Source organism: Hemibagrus wyckioides, linkage group LG06 (assembly GCF_019097595.1).
Source record: "Hemibagrus wyckioides isolate EC202008001 linkage group LG06, SWU_Hwy_1.0, whole genome shotgun sequence".
Taxonomy (NCBI): domain Eukaryota; kingdom Metazoa; phylum Chordata; class Actinopteri; order Siluriformes; family Bagridae; genus Hemibagrus; species Hemibagrus wyckioides.
The window spans coordinates 13,981,445-14,000,448 of NC_080715.1; the positions used below are offsets into that span (position 1 = coordinate 13,981,445).

The following is a 19,004-nucleotide window of genomic DNA, read 5'->3' on the forward strand; positions in this document are numbered from 1 at the left end:
CAAGTTAGGGTTTGGTTAAGTGTTCACAGAAGATGTGGGGAGACTGAGGGACTGTCAGTGATGGTCTATTTTCACTTTTGTTAACAGTTTCCAAAATGAACCACGAATTCCTCTTGTCTAGCTGCAGATAGAAATCTCTGTTCAAGAATTTCTTTTCCTCCTGTTAAACACCGTTGTAACTGGAATACCAAAAATACATTACCAACCAACAAATCACTGATCCCCTTAAAAATATTTCCACACAAACAAACGCCATGTGTTTCAGGGTAGAAATTTCCCTTCATTTTGGGACATGCAGACACTTTTTTTTTACCTGCAACACTGAACCTCCGTTAGACGTTTTCTTTTTCAACTTCCACTCCGTTACATCCTCTCTGAATAAACACCACACCTTTCTCTGTGGGTGAGCTTGTCTGTTGTCTACCTTTTAGTTTTACTTTTTCACACTGAACTCTCTCAATTTGCTGTATCCTTCTGGTCATGTTTCTGTATTTTCCCACCAATCCGTCCCAGTGGACGTCGTCTGTCTGTAGGAGCTGCACCGCTCTCTTCCTGTGTGCATGTATCTGTGTATACTCTGCTGAACTCATCTTGTGAGAACCAGATGGCCGCATTATGACATGGAAACCTAAAAGAACACCAACATTCGGACTTTTTTTTTTTTTTTTTTAACTGATCTCCATAAGGAATAATACTTCATCTTACATACAGCTTTCATTTCAAAACACTAAAAGAGGCCAAATATTTCCTTTGGTAGTCATGGTGAATGTCAGAGGTGGGTTGAAGCACAGCTTAGTGACACTAATGCCTTGTTCAATGAAATGTCCCCTTACAGACAAGTAATGCAGGTGTGGATTTTGTAAAAGTTGTGACCCAGTGAGATCCCCTGCATATGTTGGCCCACCTCCAAATCCAAAGAAACCAAAGCCCTTACTGACTTCCTCTATTTGCCCACACGAGAAATGCACAGCTAAACAACCTTTAGGAGTAGACTGTTATCAAGTGCAATAACGACGTTAGGATTTATGGATAAACATTACTTGATGCCACAATATGGATGTCACACCTCTCTCTGGAGAAATATTTCATTACTTTCATCAAGCACAATGTGCCTATTGATTTAGAGATTCAAAATATCTTGTGCTGAACAAAGCTAATGATATTTGTAGACACTGAAGCACACTTAGAAAATGTATGTAATACAATACAACAACAGGTGAAACTGTGTCTTATTCATGCATAGCATATCAGCTCATCCAGTCACTGCCATTCATTCGCTGCGATGCCAAATCATAATCATTAAATCTCATTCACTCCATTTGTGATTCTCTCCTCTACCCTTTTTTATAATTTGACTTTTTCCCCCCTATTGAGAGTTCAAACACAGTTTGGGACACGTCTATCTGTGCACACGGTGGCCTAAGGATGATAAATAATGAACACGCTTTCTCTGTGGCTGCTGCTGGAACTCCTGCATGTGTGTATGTGGATGTGCTTGTGTGTCAGCGAGCTCCTCTTTCAGCGCTGCTGCGATGTGACTGACTCCGTTGTGTGCGCGGTGCATGGCTGAGCTGTTGCGCTCCCGAGCCGTTCTTAGAGTCCAGGCCCAGCGCCAGACATCACTTCCTCCTTCCCACGATTTTAAGATTTCCAGCGTGGCCGCCTGGCCGAGCGCACAAGCACCGCTCTGTTCAGCAGCTGTGGCGACTTCACAGCGACACACACACTGCACAGAGCAAGGGGGAGCATCTGGCTGCTAGGACTGCCAAGACCACGACTGACGCGAGACAGGGTTACACACACGCTCTCTCTCTCGTGCTCCCACATACACATACACACACACACACAAATCGCTGTCACTTGTTTTGCAGCTGTGCCATGCTTTGTGTTCTGCTCCTCTATCCCTGCTCTGTGCCCTCAGTGACCTTTCCATCTAAAATCTACTGACCAAATTTCATACAGACATCCAGAGAGTGCACATGCACTACAAAATGACTTTAAATCTTTCAGATATTTCATAGTCGCCAATTCATCTGATCAGACTTTAAGCAGAAGTGAACGCGACACGTGGAAATCGCTAGACACCTTATGATTTGATTTGTTTTCACTTCAGGTTGCCAGGATGTGAAAGAAATGGTTCCGCATGTATCCGGATGCATTGCAGTTTCCCCACAACCTACATTATACACACACACACAGACAATTAATTCAGTATTTCAGACAATTCGACTTTTCGTAATATTTACATATTATAAAGCAATACAATTTTGAATGTTTGTCGTTCTACTTTTAGTGGCATTTCCTACAGAAATAACAGTTACAGCATTTAGCAGTGTGACACACATTATATCTACACACACACCATGGCCTATAAATACAATAAAACTAAAACTCTGTGGTAAAAGTGATTAATTTCCACATGCGCCATTATGTTATAACCTATATAATAAGCACATAAATTGAATAGAGTCATTGGGGCTTTGGGCTAAGTGTGTGTATTGAAGAGTTTAATTTAAAAATATAGTCATGCAGGAATTTGGCATCCAGTCCTGGCCTTCTTATTTCTCACTGAAACACAGTTCATTCCAAGTAAAAACCCAGTTATGACATTTTAGGCAATGATGCAGAACCTTTCAAGCCATAATCACAATGCAGTGAAGCTTTGATTATTTTTGCCTGTGTTCAGTGAGCAGTGTGTGTGTGAGAGAGAGAGAAAGAGAGAGAGCTGGTTGCAGTTACAGTTGGGCTCTGCTGAGAGTAGATTATTAGAGAGACAATGAGCTCTTTATGTGCAGGCCATGCATTTAGGCTTGCTTTGATGCCCAGGTCATGAGGAGAGGCCTGGGTTGTGATGTAACGCCTGTCTGCAAGTGGAGAGTCAGAAAGGAAGTTACAAATGGTGGTTAATAAACATAATGGTGGGAGAAAGGCAGGCGGTGAAAGAGAAACTCTTTGGGTGGAAAATGACACTCCCATGACTGTCTTACAAAAGAAGGAATAAAACAAGTATCAGCTTGGGCTACAGGTCGAGACTGAAAACGGGGGGGGGGGGGGGGGGGGGGGAATCTTGCCGTTTGAAATATGGAAATGTCAGGATTTGCATTTCCTGTCATTTGCCTCTCCATATATTGCTGCATAAACACAAAAGGACATCTGTAAGGCTGCCTTGGCAAGCTCCCAACTTACATGTGTATAAGCCACATGATACAGAGAACGTTCTAGAAAACAGTTGAAGCACAAAAGAGCTATGATTCAATACTTCTGAGCAGTTTTCACACTGAGCCAACAGCTGCTGTGTAAAAGTGAGCCCGAGGTGAAACGCAGGGACGAGGCCAGCAGCAGAAAGAAAGAAGAAGAAGAAGAAAAAAAACGAACGCTCTGTGCACAATCCCACCTTTTAAGTCCCTCTCCAGCTCTGCCATAGTGTGCTCTGCTCCCATAGACAAATTTCCCTCAGCAGAACCATAATTCACACATGGCTTACTTTCTGTAGGCAGCAGAAGGTATGTCAATGCGCGAGGGCCAAGTTCACCGAGGGCCTTTTGGAACATACTAGAGACAGAAAATGGCAGCAATTTTCAGGCCGTCAGTCATGATGGGGGGATTAGCATGACAAAAAGCCCTTTCTTGTTAAAGGGCAACAAAGCTGGCTGTAAGACAGAGACATACAGCACACAGACACGGCATGGGACGTGGGTAGTCTTGTCAAAGGTCTGGTTCTTTCTATTCTCCTCAGGTACATGTTCACTTTGGAGCTAAAAACTAATCTGCCAAGAAATCTGAAAAGGCAGCCAAAACGGTCATATTTTTGGGTTGTACAAAGCTACAATGTGCTCAGTGCTTGTTTCACTACAGAATGAATCTGCAAGAAAATCATCTACATCTCTCTCTCTCTGAAATCTGGCTGAATTCTGAAGGATGTCTCTAACATAAGATGTTGGTACAGCTCACAGAGATGTGGCTTAATGGTCATACTCTCTTTGTCTAAGTAAAGACTTCCTCACTCACTAACTCACACACACAGGCATAGTGTGCTCACACAAAGCCTTTTGTGTCATGTGAAAGCATCCCAATAAAAACATCCCTAAAAATGTTGTTTGAGAGGATATGGATTTCTCCCTAAGGGCAAAACCTGCTGGAATTTCAGCAGAATTTGTGTCTCTGAAATTAGTAAGATCTGAACTTTTCAGGGAGAAAACCTAACAGCTGTCAGTGCACAAGTCTGATCAGGTTTCTGTATTAGCATAATTATGGCTGTGTGTAGCAAAATGACTCTTCGAAAGCTCGGAAGCTTGACTAAACTTCCCTTTCCTACACATTCTCAGGGTTCTGGACAGAGTCTGGGATGAAACATATTTGGAGGAAACCGTTGTTAGGCAACCAAGAAATAATGACACAGCATAAACCAGCTAATGGCGGAAGTTACCGATATTGCTATCTAGCAAGTAGTCAAGTCTTTTATGTGGTTAAAAGGTAAAGGCTAAATGACAAAATGAGAGAGAAATGTTAGAAAGATCAGCGTTTCCCTCAGAGGTGTTAAAATGCTAATAAAAGCAACAGTGTACTGACATTCAGCATCAGTCACTAAATAAAACATGTTGAATGAATGTCATGTGGAAAATTTTCCTTCTGAAGTGAATGCTACAAAAGTGGGCCGCTTTTATGTTTAACGTGACGGGTGAACACGACACAATATGAACGAAGTGTTTGTTACTGCAACAACAAGTCCTCCTGCGTCATAAAACACACCGTGAAAACACTCTGCTGTAAACAAGATGCTCCTGCAAGAGGTTTAAAGCTTCATATAAAGCTATTCATAGTGGATATAGCGTCAGTGGCTGCATGTCAGCTGCATATTTCTTCCAGGCAGCAAGCGAGGCAGAGTTCGATGTTGTTGTTTGGTCACTAGGTGTGAGCTCAGCTCCATGGTAACTGGCACCACCATACTGATCCAAGACCTGGTTATTTTGGCCTGATGCTGCAGTGAGAATGAGGGACAGAGCTCGGCAAACTCTGTGCAAATTCCACATTCTCTCCGACGCTCGGTCGCCCAGTTCCTGTGTTCTTTCGCCCTCATTGTGAGACAGGCCGCTGACAGAGAGAGATGGGTGGAGGTCTGGGATCTCCAGAGGAAGCACAGTGTGCACACAAAAACACACTGTGGACAATAAAAGAAAACCCTGGAGACCCAGAGGTCATAATCAGTAGTGCCGTGACAAGCGTGTTACGCTTGGTTGAGCTTACATCAGATTACGAGTCCTGTTTAATCAACAGCTAGGCTCTGACATCACGTTCTGTCTAATTTTAACACCCTGATTTGTTTTGCTTCGTTTTGAACAAGGAAGCCACATACACACCTAGAAATTAAAACTGTATAATGCTAAAGAAAAGTTGGTGCAAGCTGTACTATAACTCCAGGTGTAGATCAGAAGTGCTGGAAAAAGATGAGACTTTAGGAAAGAATGAGGCGGCGATGGCGGCCAGCCTCTGCCTTCACCAAAAATATGCTTCTGTTTCCGTTCATCTTTCAGCAAGTCAGGGAGAGGCTTCCTCCGTTCTTCCTCCAAACACACACACACACGGTTCATGTCTATCTGTCCCGCTGTCCACTGACCTACTTCCTTCCTACAAAACTTGTAATTCAACAGAAATATCCAAACATCAATACAGCTCATAAATTACTTTATACAGCTAAAGTCGTAATTGCAAAACTATTTAAAGTTATAAAACAGCTTCTTGTCACAAAATGTAATTGTATGCGCACTTCAGTTCATCACAGTCCTAAATACTGGGTAAACACTCAACACAGAGGAGGATCTGAGAAGTGCAGGAAAACCACATTAAAAGCTCACAGTAATCACTGGTAATAGTTTCTCGAAGAGAAAACACGTCATGTTTACATCTGCTCACCTGTGTGGTCCAGTCCACCGGCAGCATGAGGAGTGTGTGCTTCATAGCAGCAGAGTTTTACTGCCATTACATGTAGTTATTTTGCTTAAGAGCAGTGAGAGCTTCAGAGTTGGATATACTTGTCAATGCCCAGAATGTATAGCGCATGATGTGACCTGAGCAGGCTGTGTTTAATCACGTGGGTGTGTAAAAGTGAGAAAACTCCCCAAGTTTCACAAGCATGCTTTAGACCTGGTAGCTGAACAGTGAAGGCACACATGCAGTTCCCATGAATTACGCTGAGAGTAAAGAGTCAAAGCGGATGAGGGTTTTTGCTGAATGTAAGTGTGTGTGTAGTTTTGGACAGTTAAATAGCGTTTGAAACATTAAGTGAAGGCAAAAAGAAAAGATTTCAATCTTCTAACAAATGCTGGATGTAGAGTATTTTTCTAAATAAACTGAAATTTCAATTATTTAGATTGCATTAGAAAAATAATGACCTCATAAAAACAAAAAACAAGCAGTTAGTGGCAGTTCTGGAGTGGAGACAACATCCAGACTGGTTCCAGCTCACAGGAAGTCTACGGTAACTCGAATAACCACTCTTTATATCTGTGATGAGCAGAAAAGCATCTCAACACCTCTTAACTACAAAACCTGAGGTGCGTGAGGTATAACTGCACAAGATCGAATCAGGTTCTGTTCCGGTCAGCCAAGACCAGGACTCTGAGGCTTGAGAGAGCACAGAGTCACAGAACAGTATAGTGGAAGATTGTAAAAATGTTAGCTGGTCTGATGAATCATGATGACTGATGCGATGTGCAGAAGGTAGTGTATAGCTGATCAATCTGCAAATTTTTGTGACGCAATCATAGTAGGGCTTCCAACACCCTGTGCAATACAAGCCATAAAGACAGCAAAGCAGGGGACTTTGGGTTTACCTAGTAATCATTTGTTCCTAATAAAGTGACCATTACCGGATGTGAGATTTAGCCACATAAGCAACTAGACTCTTACTGTACCCGTTAGAAATGAACTACTATGGAATATTTGTCAGTGTATTACTTAATTAGGAAAGGAACACATGAGCAATGTGAAAATGAAGTAGATGAAATGATTGTGATGACTAACAAGTTCAGGAAATATCATTTCCCTTTATGAATGCATAAATACTTTGGTGAAACCAGTCCCAAAAACTGCAGTGAAACCTAGCGAAGCGAGAGACGGATGTCGCGCTTACCTGGGTGGCTTTGTCTCTCATGCAGGGTACGCAGGGGGCATGAGTGGCATCACGGGGCCAGTGGCCTGACAGATAGGGGCCAGTCAGGGCGTCCAGGGAGGAAGTCCGGCGGATACTGGCGCTGCTGTTGCTGCTAGTGCTGCTGCCCACTGGACCAGCCAGTGAAACTCTGCACCTCTCTGTGATAGACAAAGATGGCAGATATAGGGGAGAAGAGTGGGGCCAAATTGGTGGGTGAAACGCATAACAAGGGCAAACAAGTAGGGGAGGAAATAAAGGAACAGATGGAAAGTGGAAGAGAGAAGAAGAGAAAAACAAGTATTAGGAGCTTAACATGCGAAACGAGGCCAGGTCATTAAAAAGGTCTCTGATCAGTACTGTGTGCTTGGTTAGGCCTCAACTGCAAGAGTGTGAGAGTGTGTGTGTGTGTGTTGGGGCAGGCACTGTGTCTGTGTGTGTATGGCGTATTTGAGCAGAAGCGGGCTGCAGCGTAAATAGGTGGTGAGGTTTGCCGGTGATAATCGGTAAAGCTCGGCAGATTGAGACGGCATTAACATAGTAGCCAGCAGGCCTTTTAATGAAGGCAAAGCTGATTAAGCCCTGATTGGCTGAGGCAGGCTGGCTTCGAGGAAGCGGCCCTCATGTCTTGACCTACATTCACTGAGCCTCCACAAGTACTTGCCCCCTATACTCTCTCCCTCCCTCTCCTCTCCTCTCCTTCCCTCGCTCATTCTTTCCACCACACAATCAACAGGCTCCCTCTCGGTCGCAGACAAAATCTCCCACTATCCCTCTCTTTCTCGCCTCTTTTTTAAAGGCCATTCTTTCATGTAAATCTGCTCCATTGAATACACTCGAGAAGGGCGAGGCGTACAGTACGCACGAAGCCGCAGCACCTGTCGTTTTTGTGCTGCTCTGAAGAGCTGGAGCCGGTGCAGGAAATCCAGCATATGGGCTTTTCAGGGCTTCTTTAAAGCACAACTGCTCTTTCCTTACACAAAACTTTTACTACACACATTACGTCAATCCCTCACTATGTGTCTGCTGTGTGTGTGTGTCTATTGCATATTCACTACCACTCCTAGGAAAACAAATCAGAGGGGAATCATTAAAGCTGTTTGTAACCATTACCACCTCTAAGGAGCACATGCGCAAACACACACTCCTGCTCGACTCACAAGACATGAAGCTCAGCAAATTTTCCTGCTGGCAACGACCCTTACGACACTTGGAGGTGACATCAGATACTGAACTCATCAAAAAAAAAAAAAAAAACCGCAAAAACTGAACTGGATATTTTATTATTTTTTTGGCTCTGTATTTTAAAAACGGAGAGCTGAGAAATAGCAGAAATGCTTTGAAGAGGAGGAACCTGGGAGAAATTTCAGAGGAAGTCATGCTCACTAAGCACGGCTGTGTGCATGTGTGTGCACATGAGCTGCACCGGGTCAAGCTGCAGACTTGGTTGTGTGAGTGTTTGCATTTGTTAATGTGCTCACATGGGAACAAATATGCCTGCAAGGTCTTTGGCGTGTTGCAATACACAAACAGGTGTGATAAAGTTTGGGTGTCTCTGTATGTGTGTGTGAATAATATCCTCTGTATTAGGGCTATAATAAACCTACCAGCAAAGCAATTCCCAAAGGCTCGCTTCATTACCCATGAAATCGCTCTCTTTTTCCGTACGTCTCTCACAAAGATAAGAGCGCAGGATGACCAGGCTGCTGTGTTTAGACACAGGTTGGATGTACGCTCTGGTAGTAAATGAGGTTTGTGTGCGTGAGGTGGAGATGCTTTTCTGAGCACTAAATAAAATGCTTATCAGCACTGTGTCGATCACACCTGTTAAACTCTGTTCAATCATTCACCGATGAGGGCACGGACGGACTAAACTCACTCAAAACATGTACTGATCAGAACAGAGAAAATCTGGAGTCGATTTAGAGCGATTGGTCAATTAACACACCGTAAATGAATAGTCCAGAATATTTCAAACTAATCTTTATCCTTTGCGCATCTGCAGTATATGTGATGACCGCAGACGAGAATTTCAACAGGTTTCCCCCACACTAAGAATAAAACAGAAAAACCTGGCGACAAAACATGAATTGAAACCTGTAAGCATTACACAGGATAAACGCTGCAGAATGAGAACCACGACAGTAAGTCTAAACAAATGCTGCTGTTATATAATTAGCCTTCGATCACTGGAGCAATTCCTGCTACTGACGCTTTACTGAAAGTGTTGTCATTTCCTTACACAATCAGTCCTACACAACTGCACTGCTAACACATAACCACAACATCTTCCCCTTGAATAAATGGAAAAACCAAGAACACAGTAAGAGCTTAATGAAAATGTTAAACAAAAAAAAAATACATGTTTTGACTGCCTCTACATCTGCCCTTCCACATGTTAGACATGTTTCCAGGAAATAAATTACCCATTGTTTTTTAATCGGTACAGGAAAACATATCGAAACTCTTGTATGTGGCAATCAAGCATACAATACAGATGCAGCAGATTGTATAGGGGGACCAAAACAAAAAAAAATAAAAAATCTGGACTGTTCCTTTAACATGCACATCTCCATGTGAATGCACAAAGCTCACTAATCACAGCTGACGCATCTTTCCGGTATTATGACTCGGTTCTAGATAGGACACCTCAGTAGATACTTGTGCACTGCAGTGCAAACAGTAAAAAAAACACTGCACCACTGTCAGAAGAATGCGAGTGCCTGTTTGGGCTGGAAAACTAAAATTAATCTCCAACCAGACTCAACACATTCTGTGCTGGTGAACAAACAATCTGGAGGAGTAGATGAACATGAGTGAGCAGGGTTGATATGGGTGGAAGTGGTGGATCTACTCCCGACTGGGCTCTTTTGCAAGGCATCCGGCTTGATCTCGTCGTGGCCTGCCCTTACCATTTCTGGGTGCTTTGCACCATCAAACTGCTGCTTTCCAACAGTGTTGCAAAAACAAGATTCTGGGGCCTGAGCATGTCTGTTTGAAGTTGTATCACTGAGAGGAATGGTTTTAGTGGAAACGTGGGAGTTTATAAGGGCTGCTGCAAACTGCTTGATTAACGGCCTGCAGGAATGTTTGCAATTATTGGTAACTTTGCGGGATATGTTCACTGAAAACAGATTTCATGCTTGGAAGGCCTTAAGCAGGCCTATTCCTCCCTTCCTCTGGTCCAACTTGTTTGTCTTCGAACTCTTTCTTCATCCTTAACTCCCGCTCTCTCTCTCTCTCTCTCTCCCTCTCAGAAACTAGTATTTTCAAAGGGTCCTGGGTAAGCCTGTTGATCTGGAAAATCACTAGACTTCAACAGGAACAAGAGCAGACTGTTTAGAGAAGCACAATGGGATAGGTGAGACGAGGGGAAGACTAGAAGCTCGAGACTGAAATACTGTATGCGGGGCTTGCACCGTGCTTCTTTTCTGAACAGAGCCATTTTGCTACAACTGAGACAAATGGAGGATAAAAGAGTGATTCTTCTTTGTTTCTGCACCGCACTGCTCCTGCAGCTAAAACAACCTCACGATCATCCGTGTCTGCTTACATTATAGAGCCCAAATTACCCGAATCACCCAGCGCCGGTATTAAAATAATCCCCTGCATGCAGAACCGCAGTCTCGTGTTTACAGATCAGCTCACACACGTTGATGCCTTACTGTTTCGACACGCTGAGTTTTATTTTCTTTAACTAGTTGGAAAAACGTAGCTGCTGCCTCACAAGCGGTGAACGTCAATACACGACTGCATCACTGAAACACTGTTGTAAATGATGCGTGGCACTTTCGAGAACGGGATCGCTAGGAGACAATCTCCACGGCCGTGCCTGTAAGCAAACACATTAGACGAGTAATGAACCTCCGTCTGCAAAAGGGTAAACTTACACATGGCTACCGTGTATACAACACTGCTCCTCTAGCAGTCACAAACACATTGAGGCCTCTGTCATATTTCCATGCGCCAAAGCTGGCCAAGTGCCCTTGCTACAGTTTTACAAGTAAGCCGTCTGGCTGAGAAAAACTGCGCCAGATGAGCATTAAGCACCATTGGAAGAGAAAAGATGGTGCTGTGGAGCTCAAAGTTAGTGGGTTCATGCTGTTGGCGGCTCTGTTTCTGGAGTTCCACCAGCACCCCTCCCCTTCGGCAGGCTGAGAGAGCAGATGGGGGTTTTCAAGCCTAATCGGGTTTTACCCAGCAGCCCAGGGAAAGGGGAATATCTGTGAGGTGGGGCATGGTGGAAGGGTAGAGGGGGAGGACTGATAATCTGCAGAGTCTTAGAGGTAGAGGAAAGGATATGTGAGGCTTCTTTAAGCCAAATGGACGGAAATGACAATGACACCGTCGGTTAAACCGATGCCACGATGGATGCCCCCAAGTCTCTTGCATGATAATGAAGGGGCCCAACTGCTCCTAATGTGGGCTGGTAACTAGCTCAAGGTAAACAGTACACGTGAAACCATTATCCCAGTTGTTCTCAATCCGTTCCTCAGGGACTCCCAGCTAGTGCAAGTTTTCATGTTTTAGCTCCCAGCACACCTGAGGCAGGTGAGAAAGGCTGCTGAACACTGGCTATCCCAAGTAGGGAGACAGTGTAGACTGGGGAACTCCAAATGGCTGGATTTGAAACCCAGCAGGAGATCAGATTCAGTGAAAACAATCCAAGATGGCCGACAGCTCCGGTTAGAAGCTATGTTTGGCCTATTTGAAGGAGTCCATTTTATCCCACTTGGATTATTGGGTAACAGAACAGTATAAATCTGTGGTACGGCATTTCCATGGACCAAACACTTCTGCATCAAATGTTATATTTCCATCCAAATCTCCACAGAGAACAAAAGCATAAACAATTACTGATTCGACTTTCTATAGTCACTACTTCGTCCGTCTTCCTGATCACAGTGTTGTCGTGTCACTACCTAGCAGTGACCTTCATTTACTTTTACTCTGCAATGACCAATGAAAGTGACAATACTGATCAATGGAACGCCTTGTAGTTAGCTTAGAACACACTTCTAAATCGTGAAAACTGCTGGCACATTGTAGGTCATCGGAGTCACTGGCTAGGAAGAAGTTTCTAGATCCTTTAGCAAAACAATGAAAATCTGGCAGCATGCTCCTGACTTTATTAGAAGCAAAAAAAAAATTCCAGGCTATTACCTGTTGGTCAAAAATACCACCTTTTAATATCCCATATGGGTGTCTAATGTTACCTTAATGATCGAGATGGAATGCAAGCATGTGTGAGTGATGACTTGCGTCAGGATGTTTCATGTGTATTTAACAGAAAATGCATCATCAACAACAACAACAACAAGCCACTCATGTACTGACTGAGTAAGGCAGACAAGTTACCTTTGTGCACAGGTGAGCTCGGGCTTATCCTCTCAGGTGACAGTCTGTCATTTTCAGGTGAGCCCTGCTGTGAAGATGCCAGGGCTTTGCCCCTGTGCCCACAAGATGCTGAAGAGGAAGATGAGGAAGAGGAAGAGGGCGTACAGGAGGAAGAAGCTGGCCCTGAAGGATGTGAGCCAGCTGTCAGCACCAAATTGTCCGTCAGAGAGCTGAGCAGCAGGGAGGGAGAGTGAGAGCCGCTGTGGCAGGGCACAGAAAAGGAGGAAGGCACGCTGGCATGAGCTGATGCCACACTGACCTGCGGGCACTGCGCGTGAGGAGACACGGGAGAACTACTTCTGAGTGCCGAGGAAGAGGTACACGTAGGAGATGCGGACGGGCTCAGAGCGGCGGAGGAGGAAGAAGAAGAGGATGAGGTCGCGGCGCGAGCAGGAGCGCACAGACGGCTTCCGGCTGCGTCGCATCCGCCGCTGCAACATTTAACGTTAGCGCTATTTCCTCCGCCGCCGTTAGACAGTGCCATCCTGGTCGCTAGGGGGGGCTGTGGCTGTGCTTTGAGCTGAAACGGCACGGTGGCTTTCATGGGCAGCAGGCGGCTGAGTAAATTTACCCCGGCGCTGAGACCCGAGGCTCCGCTCGAACTTCCGCCGCTCACCGAGCTGCAGTTGGACGTCGGCGAGCCGTTTTTACGAACTCTTTGGGACATGACGCTCACAAACTACCGAAAAAGAAACCCCCCGGAATAAAAAAAAAAATGAAGTGTGAACATACACCAGGTATGTTTGAGGTCGTGGACACTCTTTTATCCTTCTCGTGTCACTCCATGCAGCGTGTCTTGTTGTCGTTGTTCGTTTCTCTGCACGGTTCCGCACCGTGTCCGTTCAGCAGAACTGTTCCCGTCCTGAAGTAAACTACACAGCACTGTGAGCCACGCACCGTCAACTCCTGCCAAAGCCCCGCCCATCTCCCGTTTCTGATTGGCCAGTCCTCGACATAGGACAACTTTTCATTGGCTGCATTAGAGGATCCTTTTAACTCTTTAAAGTTACACAGGCCCTGTTGTAGATCTGTAACACAACTATCTATAACAAAGCGATGAGTGCTGTGTGTGTGTCATACCATATGTCACCTTATTCACACTTCATTCACGTACATAACACGTTTTAGTACATTAGGAAGTCCTGTGCATCCCAATATGATACCCCTATAATGCACAGTATATGGTCTGTCTCCATGATTAAGTACCTTACACCAGTACGACATGTTATGATTAGATATTCCTCTCTGTTATTAACGCCATGTTTATTTTAGACGCTGTTTCCATCGTTTGGAAATGGCTTTGTTGTGGGGGAACACGTGCTTTTTTGCATTGATGCTGTGGCTTCAACACCCTCCTGTGGTCAGAATGCTGTGATACTTCTGTGGATCCTCTTCTCTTCCCCTGCCTGATTTATGTCTGGAGCTTTCACAGACATTTACCTTTTTGTTTCTGTGGACTCTGGATCTGTTCTCTCAACTGTTACGCTTCTTCAAAACACTTTATGCTCTAGTGAATAATCTCAGAGTGCAAAGAACTGCTGCTGTAATCATAAATACTGTCCTGTGGTCAACCCATGACTCTGATTCATGATACGTTTATACTGCGCACACTCGGTACAGCTTGACTTTCCAGTTTAGAGTTGTGAAATAGTAAAGCTTAATAATTGCAACTGGTGTCACCCAGAAGAGGACAGATTCCCTGTTGCATATGGTTCCTCTGAAAGTTTCTTCCTCTTGAAATATCAGGAAGTTTTTCATTACTTCCACCACCTCTGGCTTGGTCATTAGAGGTATAGTAAGATTTTTATTTTTTAAGTCGTCTTTGTCACATAGACGTTACTGCACGGTGAAATTCTTTCTTCAAATATCCCACCCTTGGAGGTTGGGGTCAGAGCACAGGGTCAGCCATGATGCAGTGCCCCAGGAGCAAGGTGGGTTGGGGGCCTTGCTCAAGGGCCCAACAGTGATGCTAGGGGCTTGAACCCCGATCCTCCGGTCAACGACTGAGAGCCTTAACCACTCGAGTTACCACTGCCCCAAAATGGCCTGTACAGGGATAGATTTTTGACGGAGACAGGTAAAGATTTTTGTAAAGCTGACACTGAAATTAATTCACTTCCCAGCACCTTCACTACATATTGACTGTCATCTAAAAATAAAAGTGATTAATAAGCATTAATATGTTTGCATGTTAAAGAAGGAAACAAGAGACATGACTTCTTTAATATAGTCTTTAATCAACTGAGTAATGCAGGGTTGTACAGCAAGCTTTATTTCTAAATGGCATTTAAACATATATCTTTTTGAGTAGACTAAACTGAGCAGTTATTTTTGTTCTTTTCTCAAAGCGCTTACTTTACAAGTTGCAATAGAAAACATTTTAGTGGCTTATTTCGTTGCAATAATCTCAGCCACAGATCTCAGTGGAGCAATTAGCATCAGTATGAATTCAATGACTGAAAAAAAAGAACAAAACAAAACAGCAGCCCATCATGAACAAACACTTTCCATTCTCTCTTATACATACACAAAGAAAAACGTATTCTAGTTTCATGATAAGATGACACACTGCTAAAATTTTTGCATCTGCATGACTAAATTTGGACAGAGCTGCAGTGGTTGTGGGGATGAATGAAACGGCACATTTACTTTCTGTTTCTGTTTTTTGGGGGGATGAAAAAATCAATAGAAAAATGCTCGAGTAGACTTCTATTTTGGTTAATATTCATATGGTATAAATGAAAAAGGTTAAAATGGATAAAAATGACTTGGGTTTACATTGCATTTTAGAGAATGTAACAACCTCATTACCAAAGCCACCTTGTTTCCTTAAGGAAAAAGTTATCACACCTTCTTACAGAATTCAGTTATAGCCCTAATCCAGCACAAGTTCACCAGATAATCAGTTTACTCGATGATCCGGATCGGCTCAGCTGGATTAGGCTTGGAACAGAATTTAGTAAGAAGGAAGATCTCCATGTACTGGATTTGATTTGTACTGCTGTACACTTGCAAATCTAAGCATTAAAATCATGTTCTTAGGTGTAACGGAAGTATTAAACCAATAATGCACTAATTTAACAAGTACAAAAACACACACACAGCGCTTTAGTCTCATCAGCATTGTACATGGGCACCTGTAAATGATCATTTAACAATATGCTGTAAAAAGCAGAGACATGATTCCAACAGAAGACCAGGAGGTTTGACTCCAACATATTCGGCACCAATGATCATGTGGGCTAAATATATATTTTTTTAAGGTCAGCATGTCAGTGATTGAGAACTAAGGGCCTAGGAATAAAATAAAGAAAAGAAAAAAAAAAAAAAAAGTCACTTATTCGTCTTTAAACTGGGGTAATAACTTCTGTTTAACGTGTGAAGAAAATGGCATGTACATAAAAGTTAATAAGTAATTATTTATCTGTCTGACATAACTGTGCTATTTTATCTAGGAGATAAATATCACAGTGTTATAACATTTGTTCTTGGTCCCACAGCAACAGTTGAGCCTCCTGTATATGTGCAAGCAAAAGCACGCTATACAGATATATTTACACCACATCGGTGACCCTATATTACATACATACAAAACTAAGATTTCAGCTTCGACGACTTGGACAGAGGAAGTGAAACAGATAGTTTTCTTGAATAATAAATTTGTCACATAGTCCAGTCCAGAAGATGCATAGTCTTCAACAAACTGGCCTGCAAAGTGGCACGCTTTTCACTTAAGAGCATAACTGAATTTTCACACAGCATACAGTTGTGCATTATACGTCAGTCTCTATAAGGGGCGAGGTTTGCTTTGCAGTATGAGAGGATTTCCCATCATAGAGCATCATTACATAATCATATGAACGTCTCATATCTGAGCCTGCAAGATGCATAAGTAACTGAGGGCCAAAAAAAAAAAAGTAAACTCCTCCAATGTACATTTAAAATAAAGACGATTTCAAGAAAACTGTGATTCAATGTTTAACATACAACAATAATCAAAAAGGGTAATTGTGGTGGCACTGATAGTTTGTTGAATTTGACAGGACAATCTTGCGACATTTGTTCAGACTGCTCGTACATGTGAATGACCCCGAAGCACAAGGATGGAGTTAAACTTAAACTACCAACAAACTCAATAGACACTATGTGATGATACTCAATAGAATAATATAATAGAACGTTTAAAAAGTATCTGGACAAACAGCCTTGAGGTTTGGCCCTTGGCACTGTTAAAAAAAAAAAAAAAGGGGGGGGGGTATAAAACCCACATAAAAACTCAATTCTGAAGTAACAGCCTTGTATACGCGACATCATCTGTATACAGATCGTTCTTCCAGACTCAGCCTCCCTATGATTGTACACATAATGAAATGAAAGCTAACCACCATTTCAAGATTACTCTGAAATCTGAGACATGACCATGACCACAATTGACCATATTTGTCATTTCAGTACAGCGTTCATAAACAGAGGCTTAAAAAGAAATAAAAGTAGCTGTAATATGCACAATGATGTACACTTTTAGTTCCAGGTCTATGTAGTGTAACACGAGATATAAATTACATTTGAAGTACATACTCTGTGTCCATGGCGCTGTTTGTGACTGGAATGCAGAGAGCAAAACCTAACCACTTGTCCATTTTCTCATACGAGTCCTCCGCACAAGACATAGGTCAACGTCTGATCTAGTGCTCTTACACGGCTCCTTACACAGAGCGTAATGCGGCAGACTGTTAACGTACACGCGCTAAATCCACGCTTGTCCATGTCTTTTCAAAACAAATGAGTGAAGTATGTACTTCAGTCTCTGCTATTAGAGGAGAACGTTATTCCAGAGATCAGACTGAGATAGAACTTGATTTAGATTGTAACAGGATTGTAAATCTTCCATCCTTCAAGCTTGCAGATTTTCAATGGTCCTCTGTTGTTGTGCACCGCCAACAGAGGAGAAGAACATGCATGCATACACCCACAATGGTTTTTACCTTTCCCTCTCAAGATTGATGAGACTGATACGGAGGGATTGTCATCCATAAGGTGTTTCATAGCTGCAGACAGCGATGGTTAAAAGGATAGAAGACTGAAGGTAAGTGCACTGTTTAGTTTACGACATTATGTTAACAAATGGAAAACGCTGCAACATATAGGACAAAATTTAAAGTATTGTAGAGCACCTCAAAGCTAAAGCCTATTGCACATTTCAGAATGTAATACAAAAATGAGGGATACATGTATATATTACATACAACAAATGCTTGAATGTACTATGCATAAAACAACAGATGCTATTGCAGTCAAAAGCTTCTTACAGACCACTGCAATTTCTATGAACTTTTATATGGACTAGATTTCATTTATGTCCATACAAGCGGTCTAGAATGATTGTTAAATCAACGAATTGTCATTTTCTTTTTCTTCCAATTTTTTTAAGACCAGATTTAAACAAGGTCCAAGAAATCAGACATAACTATGTGATTAAGATCATGATTATACAAAAACAAAAGTGCAACAAATACGAGAAAGTGATGAACAAACAACCAGACACAGGATCATACTTTGATTTACAACAGGAAAACAAAAATAATGGAAGCATTTTAAGCCAATGATGCTGCATAGCTGGGTTCGGTTTAAAGCAATTACTTAAAAAAAACAACAACAAAAAAAAAAAAAGGTCAGAGAAATTCAAGAAATACCACGATGTTAAGTGCTTGCAAATCGTAACTTAGAAAACTGTTTTCTCTTCCTCCTATAGCATGCTGCCAAACCCTCCAGTATCAATAAGCTGCTTGTGGCCGTTTCTCAGCACGGTAAAAGTTTATAGGCAGGTCATGCCAGGTGGGTCTGAGGAGAGGGTTGCTGTGGCAGTTCCCCCTCCAACCAGGAACACGGCAGTGCTGGATTTAGAGCGAGTAGCGCCTGCTGCACCTTGCTCACCACCTGCTCCGTTGTTGTTGACCTCTCCATCCAAATTATCTGTCGAGATGACCCATGTGGAGGGGCGCCACCGCTTCAACGAGTAAGGCGTCTTCACGCGTCTCTTTATCTTCTCAGCCGATGCAGCTTTTCCCTCCTGAGAGGAGCTCTCACCTGTAGGAGAGAGAGAGAGAGAGAGAGAGAGAGATAAAAGGGAAGTTAGCTAACTATATATAAAAGCAAGTCAATTACATATTGCACAACAGTAAACAGCAGCATTGTGTTAAAGGTCTATGGTTACAATACTAATTTATTTTAAAAGAATCTAAATGTTCATGTGACCTATTGAAGTTAGGGATGATGAACATTATTTGAGCAGTCATGTAATCTAAAATGAAACAAATCCAAGAGTAGAATAGAACAAAACAGATAAACAGCCCAGTTAGAGTACCAACATAAATAATATCCATAATATTGTATTAATAGTGCCAGCTAAATCACTCCAAATGTATCGCTTCTGGTCAAGCCTTTTACTAATTAGGTTTTG

General features: G+C 42.7%; 2 protein-coding genes across 3 annotated transcripts in view; both read right to left on the reverse strand.

The window, feature by feature from the left end:
* fam117bb (family with sequence similarity 117 member Bb) overlaps positions 1-13,440 on the reverse strand; it is a 30,828-nt gene extending 17,388 nt beyond the window's left edge. Inside the window, exons 1-2 of one of the 2 annotated variants that reach the window (XM_058392965.1) lie at positions 12,506-13,440; positions 7,130-7,308 (exon numbers count right to left, since the gene is read on the reverse strand). In XM_058392965.1, coding sequence (XP_058248948.1) covers positions 7,130-7,308; positions 12,506-13,211 — 885 coding nt within the window. In that variant the 5' untranslated portion in view covers positions 13,212-13,440. The remainder of the gene's footprint in view (positions 1-7,129; positions 7,309-12,505) is intronic. The other variant, XM_058392964.1, reaches the window with a different exon arrangement.
* A 1,321-nt stretch (positions 13,441-14,761) lies between these two features.
* The window catches only part of bmpr2b (bone morphogenetic protein receptor, type II b (serine/threonine kinase)), a 51,073-nt gene continuing 46,830 nt past the window's right edge, over positions 14,762-19,004 (reverse strand). The window contains exon 13 of the mRNA XM_058392962.1: positions 14,762-18,631. Coding sequence (XP_058248945.1) covers positions 18,360-18,631 — 272 coding nt within the window. The 3' untranslated portion in view covers positions 14,762-18,359. The remainder of the gene's footprint in view (positions 18,632-19,004) is intronic.